Source organism: Primulina tabacum, chromosome 7, assembly GCF_025594145.1.
Source record: "Primulina tabacum isolate GXHZ01 chromosome 7, ASM2559414v2, whole genome shotgun sequence".
In the NCBI taxonomy this organism is placed as follows: Eukaryota; Viridiplantae; Streptophyta; class Magnoliopsida; order Lamiales; family Gesneriaceae; genus Primulina; species Primulina tabacum.
The window spans coordinates 20,261,228-20,281,509 of record NC_134556.1 but is presented as its reverse complement, the minus strand read 5'-3'; the positions used below and the strand labels follow the sequence as shown (position 1 = coordinate 20,281,509).

Genomic DNA, 20,282 nt, shown 5'->3' with positions numbered 1-20,282 from the left:
TATCCTACAAAGTAGCACAAATTGGATCTACTATCCAATTTGTCTCCCACTGTCTACTTCACGTAAGCAGGACATCCCCATATTCTCAAGTAAGAATATTTGTGAGGTTTTTTCATCCATATCTCATATTTCATTTTATCCACTGCTTTAGTATAGACATTATTCAACAACATTACCGCAGTTTCAAGCGCAAAGCCCCAAAACGATATAGGCAATTCAGTGAATCCCGTCATAGATCGAACCATGTCCATCAAAGTTCGAATTCGACGTTCAGAAACACCATTCAATTGTGGTGTTGCTAGTGGAGTCCACCGTGAGAAAATCCCATTCTCTTTTAGATAACCCAAAATTTCAGCACTTAAGTATTCTCCACCTCGATCAGATCGAAGTGCCTTAATACTTCTTTCCAGCTGGTTTTCTACTTCAGATCTGAACTCTTTGAATTTTTCAAATGCATCAGATTTGTGTTTCATCAAATAAACGTACTCATACCTCGAATGGTCATCAGTAAAGGTAATGAAGTAGGAATGTCCAAATTTTGTGCTAACACTTAGCGGGCCACAAACGTCCGTGTGGATCAAATCCAGTAGACCATGCGCACGTTCCACGTTTCCATTGAATGGAGTTTTAGTCATTTTTCCTTTTAGACAGGACTCACAAGTTGGTAGAGAATTTATGTCTGACAAGTCAAACATGCCTTCTACCACTAGCTTGTGCATCTTTCTTTGGGAAATATGACCTAGTCTAGCGTGCCATATTTGTACGGGATTTGGATCTTCTATTTTTCTTTTTTTGTTGTTGTTGTTTTCGCACGCACTTGGATATTGTTTAACGGAATATCCTTTAATTTTAAGTTATAGTGATCGTCTGTTAATTCTTCAGTTCCAATCAAACATTCATTCTTGTATAAATTGCAAACACTTTTAGCAAAAACACAAGAATAACCATCCCTATCAAGCATAGAAATAGAAATAATGTTTTTAACCAATTCTGGAACAAATAAAATGTCTCTCAAAAACAACTTAAAATTATTTTCTAAAATTAAAGTAACGTCTCCAACGGCAGTGGCAGCAACTCTTGCTCCATTTCCTAGTCTTAGAAAGGTCTCACCATCTCTAAGCCTCTTTCTTCTTCCCATCACCTGCAAATCATTGCATAGATGAGAACCACATCCGGTATCCTATTACCCAAGAAGAGGAATTAATAGAAACATTAACTTCAATATAAAACATAGCATGGCCAGAACGCTTTTGGGCAAGATACTCCGTGCAATTACGCCTCTAATGTCCAGGATTGTTGCAGTGGAAACAGACATGCTCTGACTTGTCGGGCTTTGAAGGCCCCGGAGTAGGTTTCTTGTATGATTTTTTTTTGGGCTTGTTCTTCTTTAGAAGGGCAGAACGCTTCTTGCCTTTATTTGGGGCTCCCTTTTTCGCACCAGACGAAGAACCCACAAGAATAACAGGCTTCTCCTTTTTGATTGTGGCCTCATAAGTAGTGAGCATATTGACCAACTCTTCAAGGGTGGCCTCAAGCTTGTTCATATTAAAGTTAACTACAAATCCATCGAACGAGGAGGGTAGTGACAGCAGGAGAATATCAGTCGAGAGCTCACTAGGAATAACCACGTCGAGTCCCACCAACTTCTCAATGAGCACAATCATCCTAACACCATGCTCATGGACAAAAGTCCCATATCACAGACATGAGTTTTTTCACAGTAGCATGTCTCTCTGAGCGAGTCTGTAATCCATACAACTATTTCAGATGAAGGTGAATGTCAGCAGCATTCGCAGCCTCCTCGAACCGCCTCTGCAGTGTGAGGGCCCGTGCTCCTGATTAATTTTTAATTATCAAACAACAGGATTTATTAGCATAAACAGCGAAAACGAGTAAAAATTTTCAATTTTAGGCCTACAGAAATTTCGGCATGACCTCCCCGTAAATAGGACATACCAAAAATTCCAAAACAACACAACAAAACATTTATACTCGAAAATAGAGTCCAATAAAACAAACAGAATACCAATTGCACATAGAGCCAGCTAGGCTCGATCACACCAAATAATATCCAACACTCAAAATACAACCATACAAATACACGAGGCATCTCCTCGGCAAATGACTCAATATAAATAGTATATATGGGGACTCCCAACTCAAACCGACTCACTGGGCTCCACTGGCAGACGCTCCGCTAGCTGCATCAGAACCACATGTATAACCTGCTATAGAATCACAAAACAAACCACAGCAGCCCCGAGGGACACGGGTCAAACCTCAGTACGAAGATCAAATAAATTAAAACATAAATAAATGACATGTAATAAAATCAATGCAATGCAATGCATGTAGGGTACCAATAATCTCGGGTATCAAACTTGATCCAAAGAAACGAAAGCAACAATTGTGGCCACATGTGCCAGGGGTGTGACGTGTCAAATACGCCCTCGGCCCTGCACATCTGCGTCAGGGGTGTCAGTCTGCAGAACTGCTCGGCCCTTTCGCTAGTCATCAGAGGTTTGACGCTTAAACGCCCTCGGCTCTGATGTCTAAATAACTCATCCAAGAGTAAACAGAGATCTCGGAAACAACAGAGTCATGGCTCGATATGAATGCGTGCTCAACAATGCATATAAATCCATAGATTATTCCAATATATTTAAAAATTCAGATTTATTTAAAAAAATTTTGAGGAATAATCTTGAAATACATCCAAACACCACAAAGAGCACATAAACACATACTTCTCATAAAATCACATCAATTTAATTACACGTCGTTATAGACGCTGTAAGGAATCGATCAATCCGTACCTTAACCTTCAAATTAAATTACCACAATAGTTTATAAACTCCTTGGTGCTTCCTGGCTACTAAAACCTGTGGCAAATAATTAATTACCATCAAATAAATATTCAACTCTTAGCCAAAAACAATTTTACTAATTCCAGCTTGGACCTAAGCTCGGTTGTAAGGCCATTACTCAACCAAAACTTAACCAACACATACTTATCATACATGGCTGGAATCGTAACTCAAAATTCCATATTTCATCAGAAGACTTCAACATGAAATTCAATCATCTCGAAACTGAAAAACACCCAAAACCAGCAACCATGAGATGCAAGGTCTGTGACAGATTTAGTTTCGACACTTAGAAGTATAAAATTCATATCTAACTCATTATTGACTCAAATCAATATCCGCCAATTGGAGATGAAAGACAACTCAAATATCTAAGTTTTCCTAGAAGAAACCATTTCCAGAATCCTAACAGAATAATCCTAGAATTAACAAGAAGGCGCTACTACATGCACACTTCGCGGACAGAAGTCTGTACTGAGCAGTTCCGGCAAAAACAGCATAACGACCTCAATTCTTAATGGATTTAAACGAATCTTATATCAATATGAAGACAACGCATAGATCTACAACTCTCTTTTGAATCACAAGTCCAAAATCTGAGAGAATAAATGTCATAAACTCGAATTACAGAAGCTAATCTGCACAGCTCCAACACAGCCTTCCATTTTGACACAGTTTGGTAAAAAAAATCATATCAAATCCGTTTTTAATTGAAATTCCATTTTGTCAGTGGCTACGGAAAGCTTAGACATAGAGCTATAAGTTCTTAATGAACCACAAGTCAAGAATCTTAGAGCACGACACACCAAAAACCCAAAAAACAGAACTCAAAAACCTGCAACTCGAAAAAAACAGCAACCAACTTCTTCCATGGACAAACTTTTAAAACCTAGGCTTAGGGATTACCTTCAAAAGCTTCCTTTGAACTGAAATAGAGTTAGAATCGACCTCTTCACACTCTAAAGAACCAAGAAAAATGACAAGCAAGAGGCTGGAAAATTAACGAAGCAACAGCTCGGTAGCTAGAGGAGATGCAAGAAGAGAAGGAAATGGATGCTTGTAGAAGAAACGAGAGATTTAAAGGAAGAAATGGATTGGGCTTGGGGCAAATGGGCTTCCTATAACACATATCTATATACATGAATTCAATTATTTATCCCAATTGCTAGAATATGACCCGATCCAAAAATTACAACTCTCGCGTGCTATTAAATTCCGATATGCATTTTAATATCGTCTATAATTCCGATATTTGCTAATACATATTTTTAACACACAAGTATTATTATTTGGCGTAATTATTTTAATTTAGCACTTTAAAATAATTATTTCTAATTCTTGTCAAATACTGAATAATTAAATTCGGGTTCTCACATTCTCCCCTCCTAATAAAAGATTTCGTCTTTGAAATCTAACATACAAAACACTAGTACACAAAGTGGTTAAAACATTTACCACTGATAATACATAGGAAAATCTGAGTACATGGAGTTATTCATCATATTTTCAAACAAGTGAGGCCACTCTTGACGCATTCGAGCCTCTAACTCCCATGTAGCTTCTTCTATCCCATGTCTACTCCACTGCACCAAAACCAAAGTAATCGTCTTGTTCCTGAGTTGCTTCTCTTTGCGATCAAGAATTTGAACCGGCTGCTCAACATAACTTAGGGAACTACCTAACTCCACATCCTCGGTACTCAAAACATGAGATGGATCTGGCTCGTACTTCCGCAGCATCGATACATGAAAGACATCGTGTATCGCAGACAAACTCTGCGGCAAGTCCAAACGATAAGCCAAAGTGCCAATCCTCTCAACAATCCCATACGGACCAATATAACGTGGAGCTAACTTCCCTTTACGTCCAAATCTCATAGTACCACGAAACGGCGATACTTTCAAGAAAACATAATCACCAACCTGGAACTCTAAAGGCCGACGCCTTTTATTAGCATAACTTGCTTGACGATCCTGGGCTGCTTTCATTCTTTTACTTATCAATTCAACTTTATCTTTCATTTCTTGTACAAACTCTGGTTTAGACATCTGTCGTTCTCCTACATCCTCCCAACAAATCGGAGATCTGCACTTTCTGCCATATAAAGCTTCAAATGGTGCCATACCGATTGTTGTCTGAAAACTATTGTTGTAAGAGAATTCGACCAAAGACAATGATTCTTGCCAACCACCTCTGAAATCCATTACAACTGCTCGTAACATATCCTCTAGAGTCTGGATGGTTCTTTCTGACTGACCATCTGTTTGGGGATGATAAGCAGTGCTCATGGCCAACTTTGAACCCAAAGCTGATTGCAAACTACTCCAAAATTTTGAAGTAAACCTTGGATCGCGGTCTGATACTATGGTTATTGGCACACCATGCAATCTCACCACATGATCAATATACAATTTCTCCATTTTCTTGTAAGTACAAGTACGGTCATATGGAATAAAATGGGCTGATTTAGACAATCTATCAACAATCACCCAAATTGCATCACAACCACTGTTAGAACGAGGTAGGTGTGTCACGAAATCCATAGCAATGTGCTCCCAATTCCACTGTGGTACTTCCAGACTATTTAACATACCGCCAGGTCTCATTCGTTCAGCTTTAACCTGTTGGCAAGTTAAACATTTAGCCACGAAATCAGAAATTTCCTTCTTCATACCTTCCCACCAATAATGAGCTCTCAAAGTATGATACATCTTTCGATTTCCTGGATGAATGCTATGTCGACTACAATGTGCTTCACGTAGTATAGCTTCTTTCAAATCTATCAAATTAGGAACCACAAGTCTCCCATTAAAGCGCAAACTACCATCTGAGGCAACGGTTAACTTATCTGACTGATCTGTTTGAGCCAATTCTTTCAATCTATGAATATGCGGATCAGTTTTCTGCGCTGCTTTAATACTTGATATTATCTTTGGCTCGACTTTGATAGATGAAACTATAAAGTAATCTCCACTTGTTTGATAAGTCCATCCTGATGTTTCCAAATGCTCGTGGACTTTAGAAATATTCAGAGATGTCAGCATAGCGTTTTGAGCTTTCCTGCTAAGTGCATCTGCAACTAGATTCATTCGCCCTGGTTGATATTGAATCTCACAATCAAAGTCTTTAAGAAACTCCATCCATCGACGTTGTCTCATGTTCAAGTCGGATTGTGTGAAAAGATATTTGAAACTCTTGTGATTAGAATAAATTACAAATTGTTCACCGTACAGATAATGAAGCCATATTTTTAACGCAAACACAATGGCAGCCAATTCTAAATCATGAACTGGATATCGAGTCTCATGTGGCTTCAACTGTCGAGATGCATATGCAATCACTCTCCCATTTTGCATTAAAACACATCCCAGTCCATTCAAAAAAGCATCTGTACATACAACAAATCCACCTGAGCCTGAAGGTAAAGCTAACACTGGAGCTGTTGTCAACTTTTCCTTCAAAGTCTGAAAACTTGATTCACATTCTGCAGTCCACACAAAACGTCGATCTTTTTGCGTTAATTGAGTCATAGGCCTTGCAATAACGGAAAATCTTTCAATAAAACGCCTATAATACCCTGCTAATCCCAGAAAGCTGCGAATCTCAGAAACATTTGTTGGTGTTGGCCAATTAATAACAGCTTCGACTTTACTGGGATCCACTGAAACTCCTTGAGCAGATATAACATGACCCAAAAAGACTACTCTGTCCAACCAAAATTCACACTTAGAAAATTTAGCATATAATTGTGCTGCTCTGAGTGTTTGGAGGACTAGTCTCAAATGTTCTCGATGCTCCTTCTTTGTTTTTGAATAAATCAAAATGTCATCGATGAAGACAATAACAAATTTGTCTAAAAATTCTCGAAAAACACGGTTCATCAAATCCATGAAAACCGCTGGAGCATTAGTCAATCCAAAAGGCATGACTAAGAATTCATAATGCCCATAACGTGTCCGAAATGCAGTTTTAGGAACATCTTCTTCTCTAAATCTAAGCTGATGATATCCAGAACGAAGATCGATCTTGGAATATACAGACGTACCCTGCAACTGATCAAACAAGTCATCGATACGCGGGAGTGGATATTTATTCTTCACTGTAGCTTTATTCAACTGCCGGTAATCAATACACATCCTCATCGTCCCGTCTTTCTTCTTTACAAACAATACTGGAGCTCCCCAAGGTGACATACTTGGTCTAATATAACCTTTCTCCAATAAGTCTCGTAATTGTTCCTTGAGTTCTTTCAACTCCGCTAGAGCCAAACGATACGATGCTCTAGAAATTTGATTCGTCCCTGACATTAACTCAATACTGAAATCTATTTTCCTTTGAGGCGGAAAGCCAGGAATTTGATCAGGAAATACATCAGGAAAATCCTTTACCACAAGAATATCTGAAACTTTCAACATTTCTTCCTGGGTGACATCAACTGCATAAATCATGAATCCTTCATTCCCTGCCGATAGTAGTCTAAACATTTCCATTGCTGACACTAATGGAATGCGTGACTGAGAATCATTACCATAAAAGTTCCACTTATCGCCAAAATAAGGTCTAAATCCGACAACTCCATGGAAACAATCAACGGTGGCTCGATAATTCGACAAAGTATCCATTCTCAAAATACTGTCGAAGTCAGACATAGATAATTTGATTAGATTAGTTATCATAAGGTTATCATCAAATCTAATCACACAGTTCAGAACTATCTCACGAGACATCAAATACACACCAGCAGGGGTAGACACAGACACCGTATCCAACAACAAGGTAGTAGCTATCTCATGCTCATCGATAAATGCAGCAGACAGAAATGAATGAGATGCTCCCGTGTCTATCAATAGACGTGCAGGATGATAAAAAATAAAGCATATACCTGCAATGACCCCTCCGGGCGTCTCATGAGCCTGGTCCTATGTCAAAGCATGCACCCTAGCCTGCTGAGGTCCTGGAAAGTACTGCTGAGCAGATCCTCTCGGCTGTTGGTAGCTAGGCTATGGAGTAGATGGTCTAGGCACTGGGGCTCGTGGAAACTGGCTAAACTGTGAGGGCTGATACTGCTGTCTTCCCGCATTAGGACAAACTCTCGCATAATGTCCCGGTAATCCACATGTATGGCAGTCTCCCTGAACTCCTGTGCACTGGATAGTAGGATGCCTACCTCCACATCTCCCACAAGAATCTCGAACATAACCACTAGGTCTTTCTCCACGAGAACTGCCTGAACTAGATGAACTACTGTAAGACTTCTTCTTAAACTGCTTTCTTTTAGCTCTGAATTTCTATTTCTTCGGTGGCTGGTTTGACTGTGGAGGCTGATAAGGAGGTATGCCCACGGGCATCTGAATGCTACTCCCGGACCCTTGGGAAGTAAAAGATGGAACCTGTTGTGATCCTCCCCAAAGCAAACTAGCCTCAATATTCTTTGCTTTCTCTACCGCTTCTGCATAAGAAGTTGGTGCTCCAGTCATAACCAACGTATGTATCGTACGATTCAGTCCTTGCATGAAACGCGAAAGCTTGGATCGATCACTATTTGATACATGAGGTACATAAGCTAGTAGAGCAGAAAATTGAGAGGCGTACTCTCCCACTGACATATTTCCCTGAACTAACTGATTGAACTCGGCTTCCTTAGCAGAATAATAAGATGGAGGCGAGTATTCTTGAATAAAATGAGTACGGAATACCTTCCATGAAATTATCTGACCAGATTCTCGGATTGCTTCCTCTGTGGCTTCCCACCACAGTTGTGCTCGATCTTTGAGTTGGTAAACAACTAACTTGAGTCTCAGTTCTGGAGTGTACTCCACAAAATTATATAAATAATTCATACTCTTCAGTCATGCCGTTGCTTTTTCACCACCTTCATTTCCAAAGAATTTTGGAGGACGCATATCTTGGAATTTAGCAATCACTAACTCCATTTCTCTCATTCTTTGGGTCAGCTGCTGAACTTCGCGATCCACTTCAACATTTCTTGCAACCTGCCTTTCCGGACGAATTGGTGGCTCCTGCTCTACTTCTACCTCTATATTCACATTTTGATTTGCCCTTCCACTAGGGCAGCCACGTCTACCTCTGTCAATACCCTCAGTATTCCCTATGTTCTGAGCTTCAGACTCTTGGATAACTTCTTTTCCTTTTCTGCCTCTTCCTCCCGGTGCCATTCTACAAGACACAAGGATTAATCCACAAGCAGAAAAAATAATAGTAAGCACTGAAGGGTTTCAAGGAAATTTAAAACTTACTCCACTAGGTACAAATAAACGAAGCGTCAAACTTACTTCACTACTAGCTCTATCTCAGCTAAGTTAAATAATCATAGCATGCAAATCAAATAAAGAGCAAGTAGTAAATCAAATACGCAATCAATTTATTTGTGTCTAAACTCGAGTGTCCTAGACTCTAATTCGAGCATACCCCAGTTACGCTCTGATACCAACAGTGAGGGCCCGTGCTCCTGATTAATTTTTAATTATCAAACAACAGGATTTATTAGCGTAAACAGCGAAAATGAGTAAAAATTTTCCATTTTGGGCCTACAGAAATTTCGGCATGACCTTCCCGTAAATAGGACATACCAAAAATTCCAAAACAACACAACAAAACATTTATACTCGAAAATAGAGTCCAATAAAACAAACAGAATACCAATTGCACATAGAGCCAGCTAGGCTCGATCACACCAAATAATATCCAACACTCAAAATACAACCATACAAATACACGAGGCATCTCCTCGGCAAATGACTCAATATAAATAGTATATCTGGGGACTCCCAACTCAAACCGACTCACTGAGCTCCACTGGAAGACGCTCCGCCAGCTGCATCGGAACCACCTGTATAACCTGCTATGGAATCACAAAACAAACCACAGCAGCCCCGAGGGACAAGGGTCAAACATCAATACGAAGATCAAATAAATTACAGCATAAATAAATGACATGTAATAAAATCAATGCAATGCAATGCATGTAGGGTACCAATAATCTCGGGTATCAAACTGGATCCAAAGAAACGAAAGCAACAACAATGGCCACATGTGCCAGGGGTGTGACGTGTCAAATACGCCCTCGGCCCTGCACATCTGCGTCAGGGGTGTCAGTCTGCAGAACTGCTCGGCCCTTCCGCTAGTCATCAGAGGTGTGACGCTTAAACGCCCTCGGCTTTGATGTCTAAATAACTCATCCAAGAGTAAACAGAGATCTCGGAAACAACGGAGTCATGGCTCGATATGAATGCGTGCTCAACAATGCATATAAATCCATAGATTATTCCAATATATTTAAAAATTCAGATTTATTTAAAAAAATTTTGGGAATAATCTTGAAATACATCCAAACACCACAAAGAGCACATAAACACATACTTCTCATAAAATCACATCAATTTAATTACACGTCGTTATAGACGCTGTAAGGAATCGATCAATCCGTACCTTAACCTTCAAATTAAATTACCACAATAGTTTATAAACTCCTTGGTGCTTCCTGGCTACTAAAACCTGTTGCAAATAATTAATTACCATCAAATAAATATTCAACTCTTGGCCAAAAACAATTTTACTAATTCCAGCTTGGACCTAAGCTCGGTTGTAAGGCCATAACTCATCGAAAACTTAACCAAAACATACTTATCATACATGGCTGGAATCCTAACTCAAAATGCCATATTTCATCAGAAGACTTCAACATGAAATTCAATCATCTCGACACTGATAAACGCCCAAAACCAGCAACCATGAGATGCAAGGTCTGTGACAGATTTAGTTTCGATACTTAGAAGTATAAAATTCATATCTAACTCAATATTGACTCAAATCAATATCCACCAATTGGAGATGAAAGACAACTCAAATATCTAAGTTTTCCTAGAAAAAACCATTTCCAGAATCCTAACAGAATAATCCCAGAATTGACAAGAAGGCGCTACTACATGCACACTTCGCGGACAGAAGTCTGTACTGAGCAGTTCCGGAAAAAACAGTATAACGACCTCAATTCTTAATGGATTTTAACGAATCTTATATCAATACGAAGACAACGCATAGCTCTACAACTCTCTTTTGAATCACAAGTCCAAAATCCGAGAGCATAAATGTCATAAACTCGAATTACAGAAGCTAATCTGCACAGCTCCAACACAGCCTTCCATTTTGACACAGTTTGATAAAAAAAATCATATCAAATTCGTTTTTAATTGGAATTCCATTTCGTCAGTGGATACAGAAATCTTAGACATAGAGCTATAAGTTCTTTATGAACCACAAGTCAAGAATCTTAGAGCACAACACACCAAAAACCCAAAAAACAGAACTCAAAAACCTGCAACTCGAAAAAAACAGCAACCAACTTCTTCCATGGACAAACTTTTAAAACCTAGGCTTAGGGATTACCTTCAAAAGCTTCCTTTGAATTGAAATAGAGTTAGAATCGACCTCTTCACACTCTAAAGAACCAAGAAAAATGACATTTAAGAGGCTGGAAAATTAACAAAGCAACAGCTCGGTAGCTAGAGGAGATGCAAGAAGAGAAGGAAATGGATGCTTGTAGAAGAAACGAGAGATTTAAAGGAAGAAATGGATTGGGCTTGGGGCAAATGGGCTTCCTATAACACATATCTATATACATGAATTCAATTATTTAGCCCAATTGCTAGAATGTGACCCGATCCAAAAATTACAACTCTCGCGTGCTATTAAATTCCGATATGCATTTTAATATCGTCTATAATTTCGATATTTTCTAATACATATTTTTAACACACAAGTATAATTATTTGGCGTAATTATTTTAATTTAGCACTTTAAAATAATTATTTCTAATTCTTGTCAAATACTGAATAATTAAATTCGGGTTCTCACATGCAGTTCATTCGACATAGAAGCCAACATATAGCTTTTAGCTTGGAGATCATGGTCCCATCATTTCTCAAGCTTAGCTAGTTCAGTCTCACTGACGTCCGAAGCTGCCTCCTTCGGTGGCTTCTTATCAAGTACATACACAATCTTTTCCGAGTTCAAAACAATCTTTTAATTTCGAAACCAGTCATTATAGTTAGGGCCAGTCAATTTGTTTTGATGGAGAATGATTGAAAGCGGGTTACGAGCAGTCTTCGTAAATATACTGAAAAATGAAAACAGATCATGGTTACTGATAATTTTAAAATAATTCTAAGATATAAAATATGGATTTTTATTTTATAAATTTCCCTCCCACTATTTTGAAATTTCCACCACCCTCTGATGAAAAAGGGAAATCGTATTTCCTTAGTGGGCACGTAGAGTCCAATTAGCCAATTATAATCCTGAATAATATCAGCCAATTATAATTTCTAAAAGGTAGAATCCAATTGCATCCCTATGCAACCTCCGTGTGTTTTACCTCACGTTTAATAAGGACACAATAATATGACGCCGTTTATTTTCACGTGTCAAACCAACCCATCAATATTGAACTGTAATGGACGGTCGCCATTAGTTCCCCCAGTAATATGAGCCGAAGTCATAGGAGTTCCACTCAATTCACATCATATGTCCGGTGGAAGTCACAGCTTTCCGGCGTCCAGACCTCCCCAATAATATGAGCCAGACACTGTCCACGGGTAGCGATCAACATGCAACCACAGTTGATGGAAGACAAGGAAATATTAAACTCTTTTAATTTTTACTTTTTCGGTTTTGAATCATATCCAAAATGAGGGATTTTAATTTTAACATTGCCTCATCATTTTAATTTAAAAATCGTGTGCCATGTTTGTATGTTTGCCAGATTTATTCAACTATATTATTTAATAATATACATACATGCCTATTACTATATATCGCATATATCATAATATGACATTCAACAACAGATAAGGATGATCGATCGCCTACACTATTAGATCCATGCGAGCCAAACATGGATCTAAGTCCAAAACCTAGGTGAATGCAGGGATGCAAATGCAACTTATTACAAAAACTTCCAATATTTTACATGTCTTCATCTTGTGCATCGAGCCCACCATCTTCCAGTCTTGATCTCCCACTATTTCTAATAATTACATTTAAATAGCCATGGCACATAAGGGATACATCTCATAGGGTGGGAACAAGCCATAAACCAGGCCCACTTTAAAAATATCAAATATTAACAAAATGAATAAAACAGTATAATAAACTAACATTCACCAAACACATTGGTCAAGGCTCTCGATCATCCTTCATGCATTTAATATCAAATATTAACATCAATTAATTAAAGAAATTTAATTAACTGATAAATCATATATCTAATAATTTATCACTAACCACCACAATTATTAAAGAATTTAATAAATTAAATAAACACCTTTATTTAATTTTCAATTAATTCAATAATAATTGATTTCTTGTAAAACTCATTTTTACCATAAATAATTAAAATCATATTCTAATTATTTATTTTACAAGAAAATTATTAATTTTCCAAAAAGTAATTTTTCAAAAAAAAATTGAACCAATTTTCAAAAATAACAATTTTGCCCAAAAATTTGAAAAATCAGAAAATCGCACCTTAAGCCCAAACAATTCAAGCCCATTATCCAAAAAAAGGCCCGAGACGTTCCCGGGCAGCCGCCCGCGCTGCCTGAACGTTTCGGGCAGTCGCAGGCACGCCTGCGCGCACAGCAGTGCGCCCGCGGCGCGCAGGCCGCGCTGCACGTTGCATGCTGGCCTCGCACACGCTGCGCGGAAGGTCTCTTGAGTTTGAGACTAGCATATGTGATGTTGTGTACTGCGTTTCTTGGTAAGATCATAGAGATGTTCAAACATGCAGATGGGTAGTCATTTGATGATTAAATGGTGGGACCATGATCTCCAAGCTAAAATTATATTTTGGCTTCTATGTCGAATGAACTGCAGAGGCGGTTCGAGGAGGCTGCGAATGCTGCTGACATTCACCTTCATCTGAAAGAGTTGTATGGAGTACAGACTCGCTCAGAGAGACATGCTACTGTGAAAGAACTCATGACTACACGTCTGCGAGATGAGACTTCTGTCCATGAGCATGGTGTGAGGACGATTGAGCTCATTGAGAAGTTGGTGGGACTCGACGTGGTTATTCCTAGTGAGCTCTTGACTGATATTCTCCTGCTATCATACCCCCCTCGTTCGATGGATTTGTGGTTAACTTTAATATGAACAAGCTTGAGGCCACCCTTGAAGAGTTGATCAATATGCTCACTACTTATGAGGCCACAATCAAAAAGGAGAAGCCTGTTCTTCTTGTGGGTTCTTCGTCTGGTACGAAAAAGGGAGCCCCAAATAAAGGCAAGAAGCGTTCTGCCCCTCTAAAGAAGAACAAGCCCAACAAAAAGCCATACAAGAAACCTACTCCGGGGCCCTCAAAGCCCGACAAGTCAGAGCATGTCTGTTTCCACTGTAACAAGCCTGGACATTGGTGGCGTAATTGCACGCTGTATCTTGCCCAGAAGCGTTCTGGCCATGGTATTTTTATATTGAAGTTAATGTTTATATTAATTCCTCTTCTTGGGTATTGGATCCGGATGTGATTCTCATCTATGCAATGATTTGCAGGTGATGGGAAGAAGCAAAAGGCTTAGAGATGGTGAGACCTTTCTAAGACTAGGAAATTGAGCAAGAGTAAATGCCACTGCTGTTGGAGACGTTACTTTAATTTTAGACAATAATTTTAAGTTGTTTTTTAGAGACGTTTTATTTGTTCCTGAATTGGTTAAAAATATTATTTCTATTTCTATGCTCTATAGGGATGGTTATTCTTGTGTTTTTGCTAAAGGTGTTTGCAATTTATACAAGAATGAATGTTTGATTGGAACTGGAGAATTAACAGACGATCTCTATAACATAAAATTAAAGGATATTCCGATAAACAATATCCAAGTGCGTACGAAAACAACAACAAACAAAAGGAAAATAGAAGATCCAAATCCCGCACAAATATGGTACGCTAGACTAGGTCATATTTTCCAAAGAGGGACGCACAAGCTAGTGGGAGAAGGCATGTTTGACTTGTGAGACATAAATTCTTTACCAACTTGTGAGTCTTGTCTAAAAGAAAAAATGACTAAAACTCCATTAAATGGAAACGTGGAACGTGCGCATGGTCTACTGGATTTGATCCACACGGACGTTTGTGTCCCGCTAAGTGTTAGCACAAAATTTGAGCATTCCTACTTCATTACCTTTACTGATAACCATTCGAGGTATGGGTACGTTTATTTGAGGAAACACAAATCTGAAGCATTTTAAAAGTTCAAAGAGTTCAGATCTGAAGTAGAAAATCAGCTGTAGAAGTCACAGCTTTCCGGCGTCCAGGCCTCCCCAATAATATGAGCCCGACACTGTCCGTGGGTAGCGATCAACATGCAACTACGGTTGATGGAAGGCAAGGAAAAATTAAACTCTTTTAATTTTTACTTTTTCGGTTTGATATAAATTTTGAATCATATTCAAAATGAGGGATTTTAATTTTAAAATTGTCTTATCATTTTAATTTAAAAATCGTGTGCCATGTTTGTATGTTTGCCGGATTCATGCAACTATATTATTTAATAATATACATACATGCATATTACTATATATCGCATATATCATAATATGACATTCAACAACAGATCTGGATGATCGATCGCCTACTATTAGATCCATGCGAGCCAAACATGGATTCAGGTCCAAAACCTAGGTGAATGCAGGGATGCAAATGCAACTTTTTACAAAAGCTTCCAATATTTTACATGTCTTCATCTTGTGCATCGAGCCCACCATCTTCCAGTCTTGATTTCCCACTATTTCTAATAATTACATTTAAATAGCAATGGCACATAAGGGATACATCTCATAGGGTGGGAACAAACCATAAACCAGACCCACTTTAAAAATATCAAATATTAACAAAATGAATAAAACAGTATAATAAACTAACATTCACCAAACACATTGGTCAAGGCTCTTGATCATCCTTCATGCATTTAATATCAAATATTAACACCAATTAATTAAAGAAATTTAATTAACTGATAAATCATATATCTAATAATTTATCACTAACCACCACAATTATTAAAGAATTTAATAAATTAAATAAACACCTTTATTTAATTTCCAATTAATTCAATAATAATTGATTTCTTGTAAAACTCATTTTTACCATAAATAATTAAAATCATATTCCAATTATTTATTTTACAAGAAAATTATTAATTTTCCAAAAAGTAATTTTTCAAAAAAAAATTGAACCAATTTTCAAAAATAACAATTTTGCCCAAAAATTTGAAAAATCAAAAAATCGCACCTTAAGCCCAAACAATTCAAGCCCATTATCCAAAAAAAGGCCCGAGACGTTCCCGGGCAGCCGCCCGCGCTGCCTGAACGTTTCGGGCAGTCGCAGGCACGCCTGCGCGCACAGCAGTGCGCCCGCGGCGCGCAGGCCGCGCACCACGTTGCATGCTGGCCACGCACACGCTGCGCGGAAGGTCTCTTGAGCTTGAGACTAGCATATGTGATGTTGTGTACTGCGTTTCTTGGTAAGATCATAGAGATGTTCAAACATGCAGATGGGTAGTCATTTGATGATTAAATGGTGGGACCATGATCTCCAAGCTAAAATTATATTTTGGCTTCTATGTCGAATGAACTGCAGAGGCGGTTCGAGGAGGCTGCGAATGCTGCTGACATTCACCTTCATCTGAAAGAGTTGTATGGAGTACAGACTCGCTCAGAGAGACATGCTACTGTGAAAGAACTCATGACTACACGTCTGCGAGATGAGACTTCTGTCCATGAGCATGGTGTGAGGACGATTGAGCTCATTGAGAAGTTGGTGGGACTCGACGTGGTTATTCCTAGTGAGCTCTTGACTGATATTCTCCTGCTATCATACCCCCTTCGTTCGATGGATTTGTGGTTAACTTTAATATGAACAAGCTTGAGGCCACCCTTGAAGAGTTGGTCAATATGCTCACTACTTATGAGGCCACAATCAAAAAGGAGAAGCCTGTTCTTCTTGTGGGTTCTTCGTCTGGTACGAAAAAGGGAGCCCCAAATAAAGGCAAGAAGCGTTCTGCCCCTCTAAAGAAGAACAAGCCCAACAAAAAGCCATACAAGAAACCTACTCCGGGGCCCTCAAAGCCCGACAAGTCAGAGCATGTCTGTTTCCACTGTAACAAGCCTGGACATTGGTGGCGTAAATGCACGCAGTATCTTGCCCAGAAGCGTTCTGGCCATGGTATTTTTATATTGAAGTTAATGTTTATATTAATTCCTCTTCTTGGGTATTGGATACCGGATGTGATTCTCATCTATGCAATGATTTGCAGGTGATGGGAAGAAGCAAGAGGCTTAGAGATGGTGAGACCTTTCTAAGACTAGGAAATTGAGCAAGAGTAAATGCCACTGCCGTTGGAGACGTTACTTTAATTTTAGACAATAATTTTAAGTTGTTTTTTAGAGACGTTTTATTTGTTCCTGAATTGGTTAAAAATATTATTTCTATTTCTATGCTTGATAGGGATGGTTATTCTTGTGTTTTTGCTAAAGGTGTTTGCAATTTATACAAGAATGAATGTTTGATTGGAACTGGAGAATTAACAGACGATCTCTATAACATAAAATTAAAGGATATTCCGATAAACAATATCCAAGTGCGTACGAAAACAACAACAAACAAAAAGAAAATAGAAGATCCAAATCCCGCACAAATATGGTACGCTAGACTAGGTCATATTTTCCAAAGAGGGACGCACAAGCTAGTGGGAGAAGGCATGTTTGACTTGTGAGACATAAATTCTCTACCAACTTGTGAGTCTTGTCTAAAATGTTTTACTTTTTCGGTTTGATATAAATTTTGAATCATATTCAAAATGAGGGATTTTAATTTTAAAATTGTCTTATCATTTTAATTTAAAAATCGTGTGCCATGTTTGTATGTTTGCCGGATTCATGCAACTATATTATTTAATAATATACATACATGCATATTACTATATATCGCATATATCATAATATGACATTCAACAACAGATAAGGATGATCGATCGCCTACTATTAGATCCATGCGAGCCAAACATGGATTCAGGTCCAAAACCTAGGTGAATGCAGGGATGCAAATGCAACTTTTTACAAAAGCTTCCAATATTTTACATGTCTTCATCTTGTGCATCGAGCCCACCATCTTTCAGTCTTGATCTCCCATTATTTCTAATAATTATATTTAAATAGCCATGGCATATAAGGGATACATCTCATGGGAAGAGAACGGGCCATAAACCAGTCCCACTTTAAAAATATCAAATCTTAACAAAATGAATAAAACAGTAAAGTATCCTAACATACACCTAACACATTGATCAATGCTCTCGATCATCCTTCATGTATTTAATATCAAATATTAACACCAATTAATTAAAGAAATTTAATTAACTGATAAATCATATATCTAATAATTTATCACTAACCACCATAATTATTAAATAATTTAATAAATTAAATAAACACCTTTATTTAATTTCCAATTAATTCAATAATAATTGATTTCTTGTAAAACTCACTTTTAATATAAATAATTAAAATCATATTCTAATTATTTATTTTACAAGAAAATATTAATTTTCCTAAAAGTAATTTTTTAAAAGAAAAATTGAACCAATTTTTTATGATAACAATTTTTCTCAAAAATTTGAAAAATCAAAAAATCGCACCCTAGGCATAAACAATTCAAGCTTATTATCCAAAACAGTGCCCGAGACGTTCCCTAACAGACGTTCCCTAACAGCCGCTAGACTTTTCATAGTTTAGAGGTGAAAATCAAAACACACACGCTTGATTCAAAAGATCGGGACAACAACGATTCTTTGTTCGTCAGTGAATTGAGGGCGCGATTTGATTTTAATTGTGTTTGCTATTCGTTCGTACAAAGATTCATATCACTTAGTCTAGTTTCATGATTATTGTACATTATTGTACTTCTATACTGAGATGTATATTAGTAAATTCCAGTACGTTTCGCACTTGCATTTTAAGAAAGAAAAATTTTTAGACCCTGTTTATCTGAGACTAGCATCTGTGATGTTGTGTACTGCGTTTCTTGTTAAGGGCATAGAGATGTCCAAACATGCAGATGGATAGTAATATGATGATTATACCAAACAACCCTCCCTCGGACTTTCCATGTCATTATCATTCATCGAGAGGATAAGTCTGTGGTTATGATTGTACGCTATTAGTCCTTACGACCCGGGACAACACTGAGGCTCTATATCCTAGAGCTGTGCTTTGACTCGTTTACCGACTCCAGGAGAGTCATTAGGTGGCGAGATTGAGTACAATTGCGACACATGTAGGAGCCAGTGCATTGTAGTCGGGGATTCACCGCTCACCTACGGGTGTGGATATCCTATATGTGATCTGATGAAATAATAGTGCGTGGAATCTCTGGCCAGAGTATGAAATATACGTTGGAGAAGGAGTTCTCCAATAGTACATGCGATGCCACTATTATATGCGTCACATAGTTATCTAATTGTTATGCAACCCTCGATGAACCAATGATTGCAGATTCGATCGAGATATATGAGATGAAGGGACCGTACTGTACGTTAATCATAATCGACTGGTTTTTGCAGGCACTATCAGTGATACCTAGGGAGTCGTGGGGCGATGCTACTAGACGCTCTTACCATGATTCGATGGGTTTAATCAGAAAATAGTTTCTGACATTCTCATGATCAAATGTTGGTGCATGGAATGGGGCAAATTAAAGTAAGCTCGATTAAAGGATTATGTCCTGAATCACAAAGAGTTGTGAACCCACGGCTATCTGTATCCCTGAACCATTGATGGTCACACAAGTACTGGTTTACTTGTTCCCGTTGAGATAATAAATTCAATGAGTTGAATTTATGAGAAATAAGTTTGATATGATCAATCGATAAGCTTATAAATAAAGTTTATAAAAGCTTATAGAAATTTTGAGAGCATGACCGTTAAAACAGTCAAAAGGAGTACACCTGCCTTATTTAGACACTGGTGATCTCGAAATTAAATTGTGCATCATAATAACAAATAAGTTGAAATTGTCATATCGATGATGTTGGATCATCGATTGGGATTATGATGATATTAATATAATGGGAGCATGGATCATGGGCTTGTAAGAGAATAAGCTCATCATGCTAATTTATTAAAGTTCAAATGGGCTTTAATAATTATATTTTAATTGAATTAAAATATAGCCCATTAAGTTTTATAAAATATGGTATTGATTTATGTAATATGAAAATATTCATGATACCATAGGTATAAGAGAATCTACTCTAACATGCAATGTACACCATTAATATTCATATCCACAACATGCAAACAAATTCTAAATCGTTCGTTTGCAAGCCGATAAAATCAAATTCGTTA

General features: G+C 37.9%; 1 protein-coding gene and 1 long non-coding RNA gene across 2 annotated transcripts; one reads left to right on the top strand and one right to left on the bottom strand.

The window, feature by feature from the left end:
• Positions 1 to 1,888: 1,888 nt before the first annotated feature.
• Positions 1,889 to 3,943, bottom strand: LOC142550828 (uncharacterized). Its single transcript, XR_012821415.1, has 3 exons — positions 3,774 to 3,943; positions 2,361 to 2,882; positions 1,889 to 2,228 (listed from the first exon to the last, which is right to left on the bottom strand). It is a non-coding gene; the product is annotated as an uncharacterized LOC142550828 (long non-coding RNA).
• Positions 3,944 to 14,035: 10,092 nt separating this feature from the next.
• On the top strand, positions 14,036 to 14,461 carry LOC142550598 (uncharacterized). The gene is made up of 2 exons (XM_075659671.1): positions 14,036 to 14,345; positions 14,436 to 14,461. Exons 1-2 carry the CDS (start codon positions 14,036 to 14,038, stop codon positions 14,459 to 14,461), a joined length of 336 nt encoding a protein of 111 aa, XP_075515786.1.
• The last annotated feature ends 5,821 nt before the right edge of the window (positions 14,462 to 20,282 follow it).